Raw genomic sequence first — 15,001 nt, forward strand, 5'->3', positions numbered from 1 at the left:
CGTCCAGAATGATCTTTCAGGTTTGCAAGCCAGCACAATGAGTGATGGTCGCTGATTGCTCGGAACGGTCTACCGTATAAGTAGGGTCCGAATTTTTCTATGGCCCATATTACTGGGAGGCATTCTTTTTCTGTGGCTGAATAGTTGGTTTCAGCCCTCGAAAGAGTGCGGCTAGCGTATGCAATCACTGTTTCCTCTCCGTTTTGCCATTGAACGAGGACGGAACCGAGTCCTAAATTGCTGGCGCCTGTGTGGATGTCTGTTTCCGCTTCCTCATCAAAGTGCGCAAGGACCGGGTGGTTTTGAAGCCGCCGTCGCAGGTCATTGAATGCATCTTCTTGTTCACTGTGCCATACGAAAGGCATATCTTCTTTCGTTAATCGCGTTAACGGTTCGGCAATCTTTGAAAAATTTTTGACGAAACGCCTGTAGTAGGCACAAAGTCCTTGGAATCGCCTAACGGCCTTTTTATCAGTTGGTCCAGGAACCTTTTCTACTGCTGCGGTCTTTTCAGGGTCAGGACGGATGCCTTCGGAGCTAATCACATGGCCGAGGAAAAGTAGCTCATGGAAGCCGAGGTGCCATTTTTGTGGCTTTATCGTCAGCCCTGCTGAAGTAATAGCTTTGAGCACAGTCCTTAGTCGTTCCACATGCTGAGCAAAGGTGGTAGGAAAAATCACGACATCGTCAAAATAAATCAGACAGCACTGCCACTTTAACTCGGAGAGCACAGTGTCCATCATCCGCTGAAAGGCGGCAGGTGCGGAACAGAGGCCGAACGGAAGTACCTTGAATTCGTATAGTCCGTCTGGTGTGACGAATGCTGTCTTCTCACGATCCCGTTCGTCCAGTTCTATTTGCCAGTATCCGCTTTTGAGGTCGAGAGAGGAAAAGAATTTCGCATCCCGTAGTCTATCGAGGGTGTCATTGATCCTCGGAAGTGGATAGACATCCCGCTTTGTGACGACGTTTAGCTTCCGCTAATCGACGCACAAGCGCAAGGTCTCATCCTTTTTCTTTACCAGCACCACAGGCGAAGCCCACGGGCTCGTCGATGGTTGAATTACGTCGTCTATAAGCATTTCTTCGACTTGTTTGCTGATGATCGCTCTCTCCTTCGGTGACACTCGGTAGGAATGCTGGCAATAGGCCTCACAGCTTCGTCGACAATGATACGGTGTTTGGCGATGGATGTTCTCTGGACTTTCGATGTCGTTGAGAAACAGGAGGCGAATTCTCGTACAAGGTTCTCTATTTGCTGCTTCTGGCTCAGTGATAGTGCTGCTTCGATGTTGACGGATGCGAGTATGGAGTCTACGTTGTCAGACTCCAGTAGTGCAGCATCGGAAGGGCTCAAATCCGTAATCTCTTCGTAATCGCTAAGGCGGGCAATGCCGGTTCCCTTCGCAACATGCTGGACTTCATTTCCAAAATTAGTCAGCAAGACATATGAACACCCGTCACGCAGCCGAACAAGACCCCTTGCCCTACAAATCCCTTTTTCGTGTACGAGCCCAGTGTTACTGTCTGCTATTCCTTCATAGTCGCTGAATACGGTGCTTCTTACGGCGACAGCTATGCTGGATCTTGGGGGTATCGTGACGTCGTCGTCTATAATCTGAAGCGCATCGAATGGTTCGTCACACTCGAACGTCGCGATGGCGTGCTTCGTTGAAACGACACACAGGATTCCTGCAAGTTGATAACTGCACCGTTCGCCTGCAAAAAGTCTATTCCAATAATTAAACCCCTTGAGCATTCTGATAGGACAATGAAACTGGCGACGTATGTAAAGCCGCGTATTCCGATTCTAGAAGTGCACCTGCCCACCGGGTTGATAAGGTGTCCACCGGCGGTTCGAATTCGTGGTCCTCTCCAAGGAGTCAGCACTTTTTTTCAGTCTTCTGGCAAGTACTTTACTCATAACGGAATGGTCTGCGCCTGTGTCTACTAAAGCAGTAATTTCGCAGCAGTCTATAAACACACATAAATCGGAAGCTACGTCACTCTTTTCGCAACTGCTCTCGCGTCCGTCGTTATATTCCAGAATCAGCGCTCCATTCTTGCGTCGACAGCGATCTCACCTCCACAGGTCGCCGGTATTAGTTTTCCCGACGTGGGCTTTGGGGGCGTCGCCTTGGGGAGCTTGAGGGTAGACGCGGGCTCGGGGATAGATACCTCAGCGGCACTGTTGACCGAGGTTGGTGTTGCTGTGAAGTCTGCGGGCTTTGGCGCGTTGGCAACTACTCCTGAATTTCGAAAGGGCGTTCACCGTTTCTTGGACAAGGAGCGTTTACGGAAAACCCCCGAAGTCCCGCTATGCGGTATTCGCACATCCCGTGGAGATGACCAGCTTCGCCGCAATGGTAGCACAGCGGGATTCTATCAGGAGTGCGCCATACGTCAACCTGCCGGAATCTTGTCTCCGGCGGAGACGGCAAGAACCGAGGTTTGGGTACATGCGCAGTTGCCGCGACTAAAGTATGTCCTGGAGATCCTCTGAGTACCTCTGCATACGACACCATCGGCCGTACCGGTGACGACGCTTGCGGATGTGCTGGAGGGTGCTGTTCGCGGACTGCTTGTCTCACTTCTTCGCGAACCACTGCTCCTAACGAAGAAACCGCTGTGGGGCCGTTGTTCAGCTGTTGCCTCTGGAGCTCTTCTAGAACCACAGATCTTATGAGTTCTCGTAAGACCTCGACGCTGTTCCCGCACATTGCCGACATTGTATCCATAGAGGCGATGTTCATATCGCGGTTGTAGAGTCTCGCACGCTGTTGAAGTGTCCTTTCGATAGTTGTCGCCTCGGAGCGGAATTCGGCAACGATGCGTGGAGGGCTGCGAACCAAACCAGCAAAACCTCCTGCTTCACACCACGCATCAGGTGCCGAAGCTTCTTGTCCTTGCTCATGCTCGGGTTGGCCCGGCGGAGTAAGCTGGACATATCTTCGAGATACATTGCGACGCTTTCGTTGTTTCTCTGGCTTCTAGCTTGCAAAGCGGCTTCAGCTCTTTCCCGGCGGGCTCGGATACGTGGCCAACAGCTCCCGTCGGAAGTCATCCCACGACCGGAGGACAGCTTCGTGGTTTTCAAACCACGTTCGCGCACAGTCTTGCAACGCGAAGTAAACGTTGCGGAGCTTTCGGTTTTCGTCCCATCCATTGTAGTCAGCGACGCGCTCGAAGCCTTCCAACCAGTCCTCGGCGTCTTCGAATGTGTCGCCGTGAAAAGGCTCGGGCGTTCGCGGCTGATCAACCACGATGCGGGTTCAGGCTGTCTCGGATGTCATTTCAGTATTGTCCGCTGCTGCTATTATAGTCTGCTCCGGCAAAAGAGGAAATTCAGGCGGCTCACCACGTAGGCGACGGCTCGTGCGCTGGTGGACAGGCATAAAGCTCGTTGGGTCTGAGATGGCGTGGCTCCGGGCTGCTTTCTCCAACTCGAATTGTGCTGAAAATCATTACGCCGCACCTCCACCAGAATTGTAAGGGACAGTTAAGGGAGTCCAGATACAACTATTTATTGTGGGCTAACTTGTGCCCTGGGGGTAAATGAAAAGCACTGCCGCGTTCTAAACGGGAGATCAGGAAGGCCTTTTCTTCTCTCTCGAGCGTCGCGTCACCTCATCTTCTTCTTGTAGACGCCGACAACGGCCACCTGCGATGCGAGTGCGTGCGGCAAAAACCCTTGCCATTATTTCGTCTTTTCTTCTAATACGCCGTCGTCCTCTTGAGGGGGGCGCACGAACCTGCGCGCATTGTTTAACTATGTTTCTGCCTTGTATCAATACATTTTATATTTTATAGAAAGCTGCAGAGTTTAAATATTTATTTGTAATCTAGTGTGAAAAGGCACCAGGGCAAAAGCTGCAACAGCATGCGGCCAACAAGCATCATTTCAAGATTCATGTGCCTTTCTTCACTGAGTATTAGTTTCTGTGCAGGAAAGGAGTGCTCGACACACACGCACGCACGCGCGCACACACGCACACAGCGAAGCTAGCGGCGCGTATATCGCAGCGTGCGGGTGTCTGCAAAAATTTTCGCCACTCAGTATTTCCAATGCCCGGGATATTTGTCCGAGACACATTCAAGTTCAGAACTGATTTCGCCAACGACTGGACTATTGGGATGGTTGTGAGCCTTCCGTGCACGCCTAAAATGAGCCCCACATTACGGATCAGAGTTGCGCCCCAGCATTCAAGTTTCTCTAAGATGTCGACTGAAAACTTGAAGCAAGCGCATGCGCCTTGAAGCGTATTGTTGAGTATAGCATTTTGAGCACACGTTTGAGCCCGCTTCCCAAGCGGCTAGAAGGTTGTTAATAACAGCCTTTACAGCGATCAAGTGTTTGTGGTGATAATCGGCTTCCTTTAGCCAATTTCCCGAGTGTGTTCTAACATTAAAAACAATATGAGGCTAGGACAAATTACAGAAAATGGCATTGCTAGGCTCTGACAATCTAATTAAGGTTCCAACATAAAAAAAGGGTATTTACAGGCCTGTTTTGTAAGTGGGCCACTAAAATGTTGCCATAGCCACAGCTGGCGCTTGTATGTTAAATAGGCGCGATAAGGACGTTAGGAAAAAAACGTACAATTCACTGAAAGTATCAGACTCTAATTGAAAATCCCATGGGAAGGAAAATATACCCTGTAACTTCTTGAGCACCGCCACCTCCATCTTGAGGACCTGCTTGGCTTGCTTGGCTGATTCGAGCTTGAGTGCCACCAGTTCCTTGGACACCAAGTCTAGGCCTTCGTAGATCTCGCCGAAACCACCACCGCCGATCTTCTTCACCTGCGTGAATTTAACGATTTTAACGTACAAACAGTAATTAATGAATGGCTCAATGCTCAGACCACCTCGTGTCATTTTTACTGCGAATGGAAAGGTGATCTCAAGGCAGACTCGGCAGTAACCTATCAGCAAATGGCCGCCACTGTGGAAGCCCGCCACCGCCTCGTTGTGCACAACAGGAGAACGCCATGGTCACCCATACAGATTGAATAAGGTGCTTTCCATTCCGTGCGCCTTGTGCGCTCCTGGGAAGACTGTACGCTCCAATTATTATTATTATTATTATTATTATTATTATTATTATTATTATTATTATTATTATTATTATTATTCCCGCAGCTTGGCGCCCAGTGAGGACACATGCTTGCCCTATTCGTGCTCTGATATTTTGAATACAGCTGTTCTTTCGCTTTGAACGGTGTGAAAAAAGTGTCCGACGATTACGATACTTCTTCATGCAAAATTTGAGCGCAGCTCGATACGTGGGTTAATTTCGCGGTAGACCGAGACAAAGAATTTCAGACGGAAATCACCGCACCGGTTAGCAGTGGGCCAGCGCCTTCGAAGAGGAAGGGAAGTCTGGTATGGTGGGCGCCGTCGGAGCCAGCTGTGGAAGAAGGCGACGACGTACGCCGACAGAGGCACGACCGCGTTGGCGCGCCCAGGGACACTGACGCTAAACCCAGGAACGGGCTGCGCTCTAAAGTGTGTACATGCAAAGTGTGTAACCTGGCCAGACGACCAAGTGGAGCTTTCCATGTCCCGATCACTCTCCTTTCGCTGCGACTTGTGTAACTTAACACATCAGGGTGTTAGGCCTAGCGACAACGGCCTGGCGGCTTGCTCCCCGCAGTTTTCCTCTTCCCAAGCCGGTTCCCACTTCTTCTGCCCCACTGCATGACCTCGGTGGCGGCATGGCCGGTCTGCTTCGCCGCCTTCTCGACGCGCAAGAAGGAGTCTCGTTCTTGAGCCAAGTTTCCCAACTACGAGAGCAGTACGAACGGCTTCGTACCCGTGGCGTGGACCAACACACCGAAGTACTCGCCTCCCTTCGAGCGGACGTTCGTTGCCTGTGCGATGAGCAATTTCTACGCCTTGGACGAAGCCTGTCGACTACGTAAGGTCTTCTACCTTTACTATTACTGCTACTGCTGCCGCGTGTGGCCTGACGTACCCATATTTCAACGCACAGCTGAACAACGAACTGCCGTTTTCGCGCGTGATGTAGCTTGCTCCGCTGAAAGAAGCTCCCGAGGCTAAACAAAAAGCAAGAGCCCTGCCTCGGTTGGAGCCCTGCAGGCTTATCGATAGCTGAACGGTCGCAACGACCTATGGCTATTCTTGTGTCTCAGTTGAGCACAGAAACAGCCTCTTCCGACATGACGAAGCGCTTAAGAGTCTCGAATATTTCTGCCTTCCCCTATCGGGGACTTAAAAGAATACATCATTCGTATTCTTCGTTTTATGTGGCCGTCGATTACGAAGCCAGCTGAGCTCAATGTTCAAGCCGTTCCGTGGGGCGCTACTTGACGATATGATTCATGCTTCCGACACCAAGAATCAAAGTGACGTGCAATTTGGGCATCACTTGTCAAAACGCTCATCGACTTCGCACCAAGCTACCTGGCTTTTGCTACATTGCAATTTCGTCTGTTCCTAATTTTGTTATTTCTGAGACTTGGCTCTGACGTAGAACTTCCTCTTCAGATTTCTTTCTACCGCACTATGACGTCTTCCGCCACGACTGGGTTTTTAGTGGATCTAAACTAAAAGGTGGTGGGGTACATATTGCTGTTGGCTATTCACTGATATTTGGTCGGCGCAACGACATAGAAAGTATGCAAGAACCGATTAGGCTACAAGTCAGCCTGGCCTAATGAGACTAATATTGTTAATTGGATCTTTCTATTTAGGGCCACATATTTCCCCTCTTCTGTTTGATGAGGCCATCCGTCCTATTCAAAGTGTAGTATATTCTCACAGCAAGCATAGAGTAACACTTCTTGGTGATACTAATACAACTGGAGTTGACTGGAGCACGCTTAGCTATTCTCATTACAATCATTACATAGAGAAAAACAGCAGCCTGTTGTAGGACTTTCTGTTGCCTCTAGCAGCGTAACTTGATCGCCAATTCCTGTGGACACGTCCTAAACCTTCTCCTCCCAAATTCTCAGGTCACAGATGTCTCTGTGCGTCTCTCTGTGCGTTATCCGTCACTAAAGATAAACTGCCTCTGTGTCAGCCCTTAGCCAGAGTTCCTCCACTGGCATAAATGAATGCTCTCGCTTTGTTTTCAGGCGCGCTGACTATGTTGGCTTATATGATTTCTTGTCCACTATAAGTTGTTCGCTGCTTACAGACAAAACTAGTGTTAATGACGAAGTGGATTTGTTTACCGACCTTGCGTTGAGCAGTATGCGCAAATACATTCCCCAGTGGAGACCCAAACGCTGTAAATATCGCCACTGGTTCTCGTTAGAACTTATTACTGCGCTAAAGCATAAAAATCGCACTGAACCCAAATCTACAGATCCTGTGCTTACTGTACGGAGAGGAGAGTTTCGGCCTCTCTGCAAACACCTTTATAAACGGTATCGCGACTCATCTGGTGTGTCCTTGGAAAAGAGCGCCTCCGACCGGCCGCTGCAGTTCTGGCGGTGTATCGGTGAGCGCTCTGGTAAACGTGGAGAGAGTTTTCGCCTGGTCGGCTCTAGCGGAGTAGACGTTCAAGAAGTTGAGGAATGCTCGGCTGCCCATTTCTCATCCCTATGTACAAGTTTCAACGCTGATGCCAGTCAGCGGCACACAATCGTTCCTACACCAGGTGCTGCGTTGTTTGATAGAAAGCTCATGCACGAATGCCTTTAGCGCTTGACGCCTTCCCTATCCTGCGGCCCTAATGGCAAACCCTCCGCAATTACACAATCGTATGACAGCATTGATTGAGGTCATAAGGCTGGATTCACATGGACAAAAAAGACGAGAGGTCGCACTTTGTTGTCCGTGTGAATCCAAGTTTATGACCTCAATTATTGCAGAGCGCCTACTAGCCCAAAAATCTGCACTAGGGCAGTTTATTTATTTATTTATTTATTTATTTATTTCTTTATACCTGGCAAACCCTTTGGGGTTTTAGATGAGGGATAGGCCTATGTAGGTCATATTTTCAATCAATGCCTTGAACAACGAATGAATTGGAGTGGTGCTCTCTTCAGTAGGTAGATGATTACAGTCTTTCGCTATTTGAACTAAGAGTTCGGATGGAGCGGATAAACAGCCTCTGAATGGCTGTGGGGGGATGAAGTGCGATGCGCAGGAGTGATGTTGCTCTGGTGCAGCAGCGAGTGATAAAACTTGTAAAAGAGACATAGTCTTGCTGTTTTGCGGCGGTGCTCGAGGGTTGAAAGGTTCCGAGACTTAAGTTTAGTGACGCTAGTGTCGGTGTCAATAAACCTTGCTGCGCGATTTTGTATTGATTCCAGAGCTGTTGCGAGGTTAGATTGGTATAGGTCCCACATTGAGCATGCGTATTCCAGTTTGGGTCGAACAAGTGTCGAATATGCTAGTAGTTTTGCTGAAGCGGAAACAAGGCGTAGGTTACGGCGCAGCTAGCATGGAACCCGATTCGCATCATTGCTAGTGTTGCAAATGTGTGAGGACCAGCCGAGGTCGATGCCCAAGTTCTTACAAAGAAGTCACGGCACATATTTCTGAACTGGCGTACCGTAATTAGCTGAAATGTATGATTGGCGACTAAATGATTGGCGGCGGTGGAAAGTAAGTATTTTGAAGGTGAACAATTCAGCGCAAAACCCTTGACAACCCACAAAAAAAAGAGACGATAAAAGCACTAAAAGAAGTAAGCAAGGAAAATAAGTATAGCGAAGTCTTTCTTCTTTTTTTTTTTACGTTGGCAGAGATTAGCCAATTATTACACCAAGTTTCAATGACGTTAAGGTCGGACTGGAGAGCACGAGCATCAGCGTCGTTCGTAATAGGACGATAGATTACGCAATCATCAGCAAATAAACGATTTTTGCAAGAACAACCTCTCGTTAAATCGTGAATGTATATTAAGCAGAGTAGTGGTACCAAGACAGTGCCTTGGCTGCGCACCGGAGATAATGGGTGATAAATTAGACGAGCATTGCTTAGCGTAAAGGAACTGTTGACAGTTAGTCAGAAAGTTGCGTATTGATTGGAGAACACAAGGCTTAAAATTAAGACGCCGAAGCTTTAAGAGAAGCAGTTCGTGAGGAACCTCATCGAAAGCTTTTGGAAATCTATGAAGAGGGCATCTATAGGTACGTTTTGATCAAGATGCGAGCTGTTGTCATTAACTAAGAAAGCTACTTGAGTCTCCCAGGACATGCCTTCCTGAAAACTGGTGATTAGGATTGAAAAAATTAGTGGATGTTAGATACTTTACAATATGAAAATAAATTATATGTTCCATTAGTTTCCAACAAACACTGCTAAGGGGAATAGGACGGTAATTGTGACACGATGACGACGATCCTTTTTAGCCCCAGTATTGACATCTATGCGTAATAGTCATTTGAATGCTTGCACTTTCCCTCACCTGTTGGTGTTCTTGGGTATGCACGCCTGGCTCTATACCTGTTGCATGGAACTGTTGCCCGATTTCTCTTCTCTGGCCCGTCTAATATTTTTAAGCTTGCTATTCAAAAGAAAACGTCTTTTACAGTGGATAACTAATTGATACGGAATCAGCCTGGATTTCACATCGACCGCTACACTATAACAAATCACGCAAGTTTCCTTCAAAGGGTACGCCATTTACTGGTACACCATTTACTGCGACCTCAGCGAAGCGTTTTATGTAGTTCACTGCTTCTGATCAAGCTTACGCACTTTGGTGATGACTCGTTAATCTCTTGCGTAGTTATCTTCTCCATGGATGATGTTATGCTAACATCGCTGGCCAAGCGTTTTCCTTTTTACATGGCAACTAGCGGCACCCCTGGACGATCAGTATTAGGACCTCTCTTCTGTTTATGTTTCCATTAATGACACTCTTTCCGCTATAAGGAAGTCTTCTTTCCTTCTATATGTCAAATACAATTCACACTGTTGATGATTGTCGCACCCTGCCTTCTTTAGTTCTTTATATGGTGAAAATATAACTTCACTTTGAATCCTGCTAAGACCAAAGTCATCTTTCACATGCAACATAGCACGCATTTCTTTGTTTTTTATTCTGTAGATTATGTAGAATTGCGCGCGGTCTGCGAGATCAACAATTTCGGTGTCCTTTTCGACACAAAATTACACTTTTCTGCGCATGCTAAGGCGGAGTACGCGCTCTGTTGGCTCTGTTTGCAGACGATCAAGGAAATTTCAGTTCCGCAAGTTGTACAGAACAATCTGTTTTCCTTAACTCGAATATGCTTCGGTTCTGTGGAATGGCTTTGTGAGATAGGACAGCGAGATTATAGATCGGGTCCAGAAAATGTCTCTAAGCATATATCATCACCGTTTTGCTAATACGGACACTGGACCTTGTTCTAGCACTGTTGGATTACTGTCATTTCCCTCACTTTACTGCCGACATAATCGCGCTGACTTTCTGTTTCTTTTCAAACTTCTTCATGGTACTCTCACCTACTCGGAACTCCTCAGCTCATGTTTCGCATTGTGTGCATGATCACCAGAGAACAAAACCTTTCCATGTCCTAACCTGTCATCCCCAACACTGAACCGTGCACGAAAGATTCAGTCTTTATAAGGCATATTTCCTTGATCTTGATATTCCAATAACTTGCTCTCATCGTTCTTTTACGACCTTTGCGTTGTTGTGCCATACTTCCACACATTGTGCCACTGCCTTCCTCCTCCTCTTGCTAACCTCGCCGGGCTTGCTGTCCCCTCGCCGAATAGGAGGACCAATGACAGCGGAGCACGCGTGCTGCTCGCGCCGCTGGGAACAACACCAGATGGCGCTCGCCTCCACGGCAGCGGCGTCGACCGTGGCGGGAAAGAAAGAACCAGAAAGTTTGCATTCCTGCCAGGTGCGAGTGATATGGGTTCCAGACCACTGTGGCATATTCCTAAATGGAATGGCTGACGCACTTCCACGGATATCGTTTGATGGACTAGCTGTGTCCATTATACCAACGTCAGCTTATGTCACTGCGGTTAGTTTACATATCCATTCCAACGTTCTACAAAACTGAAAATACCAAAGTCGAAATACCGTTATTTGCTTTCTTGATATCACAACAAATGGTACCCCACACGTAAACTGAAAATACCCATAACAAAACTGCGCTGCCGCATCTCACCATTAAATTTTTACCCGTGCAGCTACGGTCTGGCATCGTCCCCTCTGTGTCCTACCTGCCAGAAACCTGAAAACATTGACCACTTTCCACTAATATGCCATTGATTTAGATATCGAAGGAAAAAAGTGGCATTTTCATTCCGAAAATTAAGCATTTCATTAAATAGTCACAATGTTTGTTTATTTACACATACTGTCAATCCCAAGAGGGATTATAACAGAGGGGAAAATGGAGGCAGGCATTTAGTACAGGGCAAAATAAAACATTATACAAGCAATGTTCCTCCAATTTACTGCTGTAAGAAATGCAACAAACTCTACAACAGCAAATTGCACAGATAAAATGAGATTGGCACTTTGCTGATCACGTGTTCAAAATTACTTTAATAGCACCGAAAATACCACAAAGTATACGAGAACAAAGGCAAAAACGTAACACTGTTCTGAAATTGTGAGGCTAGCAAATCGCCTTGAATTAGTTTAAAGAGACAGCCTAAAGATGTACTGCTGGAAATGTATGCGGTCAGGTTATTCCATTCCCTGATAGCTAGGGGGAAGAACGAGAATTTGTAAGAAGCAAGTGTATAGCAGTGTTTCTAGCGGGTACTTCTTGCTTCGGATTGCTTAATATAACGCGACTTGTCTATATTTAATTGGTTGTGTAATGGTTGTTATACTACATTTATCTTCTTCATCATCATCATCACCATAAGTATCAGCAGCAGCAGCGTCATCTTCATTATCCTCAGTCTATTTTGTGTACACTACGGGACGAAGGCCTGTCCCTGCGATCTGCAATTACTCCTTTGCGGCGCTAACCGATTCAAACGAGCGCCTCGGAATTCCTTAACTTCATCACCACACCTAGTCTTCTGCAGTCCTCGACTGCGCTTCTCTTCTCTTGGCGCCCATTCCGTAACCCTAATGGTCCACCGGTCATCTAACCTAAACATTACATGACTTGCCCAGCTCCATTTCTTTCTCTTACTCAAGTAATATTGCGCAACAAAAAAACGGACGTAAAAGACATCCTTCTCTTAATATCAATTAGAATATCGGCTATGCCTGTTTCCTCTCGGATACACTACACGCTGTTCCTGTCTCTTAACATTACGCCTAATATTGTACGTCCCATTGCTATTTCGGCTCTCCTTAATTTTTCCCAAGCTCCTTTATCAGTCTCCAAGTTTCTAACCCATATGTCAGCGCCAGTAAAATGCATTGATTGAGCACCTTCCTTTTCAGTGATAATGGTAAGCTTCCAGTCAGGAGGTGCCAATTTCTACCGTACGCCGAAACAACCAATTTTTATTCTTCTGTAAATTTCTTTCTCATGGTCAGGGTTCCCTGTGATTAGTTGACTTAGGTAAACGTACTCCGTCAGACTCTAGAACCTGACTGGCAATCCTGAACTCTTGTTCCCTTGCCCGGCTACTTATGATCATCGTTGTCTTCTGCAATTCAATCTTACACTTCACTCTTACACTTTACAAATGAACAACCCTACTAAGATTATGTCTTGACAGGAGGTCAATCGCACGTTGGTTAACTACCGAAGGCTTGAGTTTTACTGGCTGTAAATTGTTTTCTAAGCCTGAAATTGATTTTTCTGAAAACATATCATCTGGCATAATTATGAAATAACCTTTCTTGTTAGATATTACTGGTCTAAGCTTATGATCGACAAGGTAATTAAATAATGGTCGGACAGGGCCAGACGTCTTAAAATGAGAGCTTGATTGTTTAATGCTGGCAATGCAGTCTGAACACACGGAGTCCCTGTGGAGGATGAAACTTCCTGAGCTTCAACAAAGTAAGACGAAACAGCTTTCTAATAATTCACCGTGAAATAACGTACTGGTTCTTGGAGACGCCATCGTAAGTGATACCCATAGAAAAACCATTGCTTTAGGTGGTAAGCACTGTTTTAAACCTAACATGAAACCCTTTGACGTTTTAAGCATACCGCGCTGCATAACCAGGTTGGTCACGGAAGAGGAACGCTCGCGCTGTATTTCAGATTGCATTGCAAGCATTAAACAATGAAATTCCAATTTTAAGACGTCTGACCCTGTAGCGCAGCTACAGAGTTTGCACTTAGAAAAGCCCTAATGGTGAAACAGGAAATGAAATTGATTTCATACTTTCTCCCCATCCCAGCATAGTTCAGGATGTAGAATTGCTAGGCAGGGTAAAGTGCAGTGACGATAGGTTAGTTAGGGCTAGGATTCACCTCGGTTTAAAAGAGAAAGAATAAAATTGGTGAAGAAGAGACAGGCCAACCTAGATGAAACTTGAAAAGAGGTACAAATTGAAGGTCGTACAGGTCTACGCGCCTAGATCTAGTCATGATGACCAACAAGTCGAAAGCTTCTCTGAAGACGTGGAATCGGGGATGGGTAAAGCGAAAATAAAACACACTATGCTCATGATCTACATCAATGCCAGGGCAGGGAAGAAGCAGGCTGGAGACGAGTCAGGCATATGGCATAGCTTATAGGAATAACAGGGGAGAGTTACTAGAAGAGTTTGCAGAACAGGATAATATGCGGATAATGAATACTTTCTTCCGCAAGCGGGATAGCCGAAAGTGGACGTGGATGAGCCCGAACGGTGAGACTAGAAATGAAATAGACTTCATACTCTTCGCTAACCCTGGCAGCATACAAGATGTGGACGTGCTCAGCAAGGTGTGCTGCAGTGGCCATAGCATGGTAAGATCTCGAATTAGCCTGGACTTGAGGAGGGAACGGAAGAAACTGGCACATAAGAAGCCGATGAATCAGTTAGTGGTAAGAGGGAAAATAGAGAAATGCAGATCAAGCTACAGAACAGGTATTCGGCTTAAACTCGCGAAGAGTACCGTAGTGTTGCAGCAATGTAGGACAACCTCACGGGCATCATTAAGGAGTGTCCAATAGCAGTCAGTGGTAACTTCCTTAGACAGGCTAGCGGTAAGCTACGGCAGGAGACGAAGGATCTGATTAAGAAACGCCAATGTGTGAAAGCCTCTAACCCTACAGCTAGAATAGAACTGGCAGAACTTTCCAACTTAACCAACAGGCGTAAGGCAACTGACATAAGGAAGTATAATATGAATAGCATTGAGCATGCTCTCAGGAATGGAGGAAGCCTAAAAGCAGTGAAGGACCTGGGAATATGCAGGAATCATATGTAGGCGCTAAGAGACAAAGCCGTCAATATCATTACTAATATGGATAAGATAGTTCAAGTGGTTGATGAGTTCTATAGAGATGTATACAATACCAGTCGCACCCACGACGATAATGGAAAAAGGAATAGTCTAGAGGAAATTGAAATACTACAAATAATTCCGGAAGAAGTAACAAAAGCCTTGGGAGCTAGGCAAAGCGGGAACGCAGGGGGGGGATCAGGTAAGAGCAGATTTGTTGAAGGATGGTGGGCAGATTGTTCTACAAAAACTGGCCACTCCGTAGACGCTGTGCCTCACGACCTCCAGCGTACCGGAATCTTCGAACAACGCCAGCCTAATCTTAATCCATAAGAAAGGCGACGCCAAAGACGTGAAAAATTACAGACGGATCAGCTTACTGTCCGCTGCCACATCATCATCAGCCTGGTTATGCTCACTGCTGGGCAAAGGCCTCTCCCATACTTCTCCAACTATCCCGGTCATGTACTAATTCTGGCCATGTTGTCCCTGCAAACTTCTTAATCTCATCCGCCCACCTAGCTTTCTGCCGCTCCCTGTTACGCTTCCCTTCCCTTGGAATCCAGTCCCTAATCCTTAATGACCATCGGTTATCTTCTCTTCTCATTACATGTCCTGCCCATGCCCTTATCGTTTTCTTGATTTCAAATAAAATGTCATTAGCTCGTGCTTGTTCCCTCACCCAATCTGCACTATTC

The 15,001-nt window shown here is 46.7% G+C and overlaps 1 protein-coding gene across 4 annotated transcripts in view; it reads right to left on the reverse strand.

Annotated features, from left to right (window-relative positions):
- The window catches only part of Asator (tau-tubulin kinase asator), a 453,953-nt gene that overhangs the window by 118,665 nt on the left and 320,287 nt on the right, over positions 1-15,001 (reverse strand). For all 4 annotated transcript variants that reach the window (XM_075698148.1, XM_075698147.1, XM_075698146.1 and 1 more), the window contains exon 3: positions 4,656-4,803. In XM_075698148.1, coding sequence (XP_075554263.1) covers positions 4,656-4,803 — 148 coding nt within the window. The remainder of the gene's footprint in view (positions 1-4,655; positions 4,804-15,001) is intronic.

This window comes from Dermacentor variabilis, chromosome 7, assembly GCF_050947875.1.
Source record: "Dermacentor variabilis isolate Ectoservices chromosome 7, ASM5094787v1, whole genome shotgun sequence".
Taxonomy (NCBI): domain Eukaryota; kingdom Metazoa; phylum Arthropoda; class Arachnida; order Ixodida; family Ixodidae; genus Dermacentor; species Dermacentor variabilis.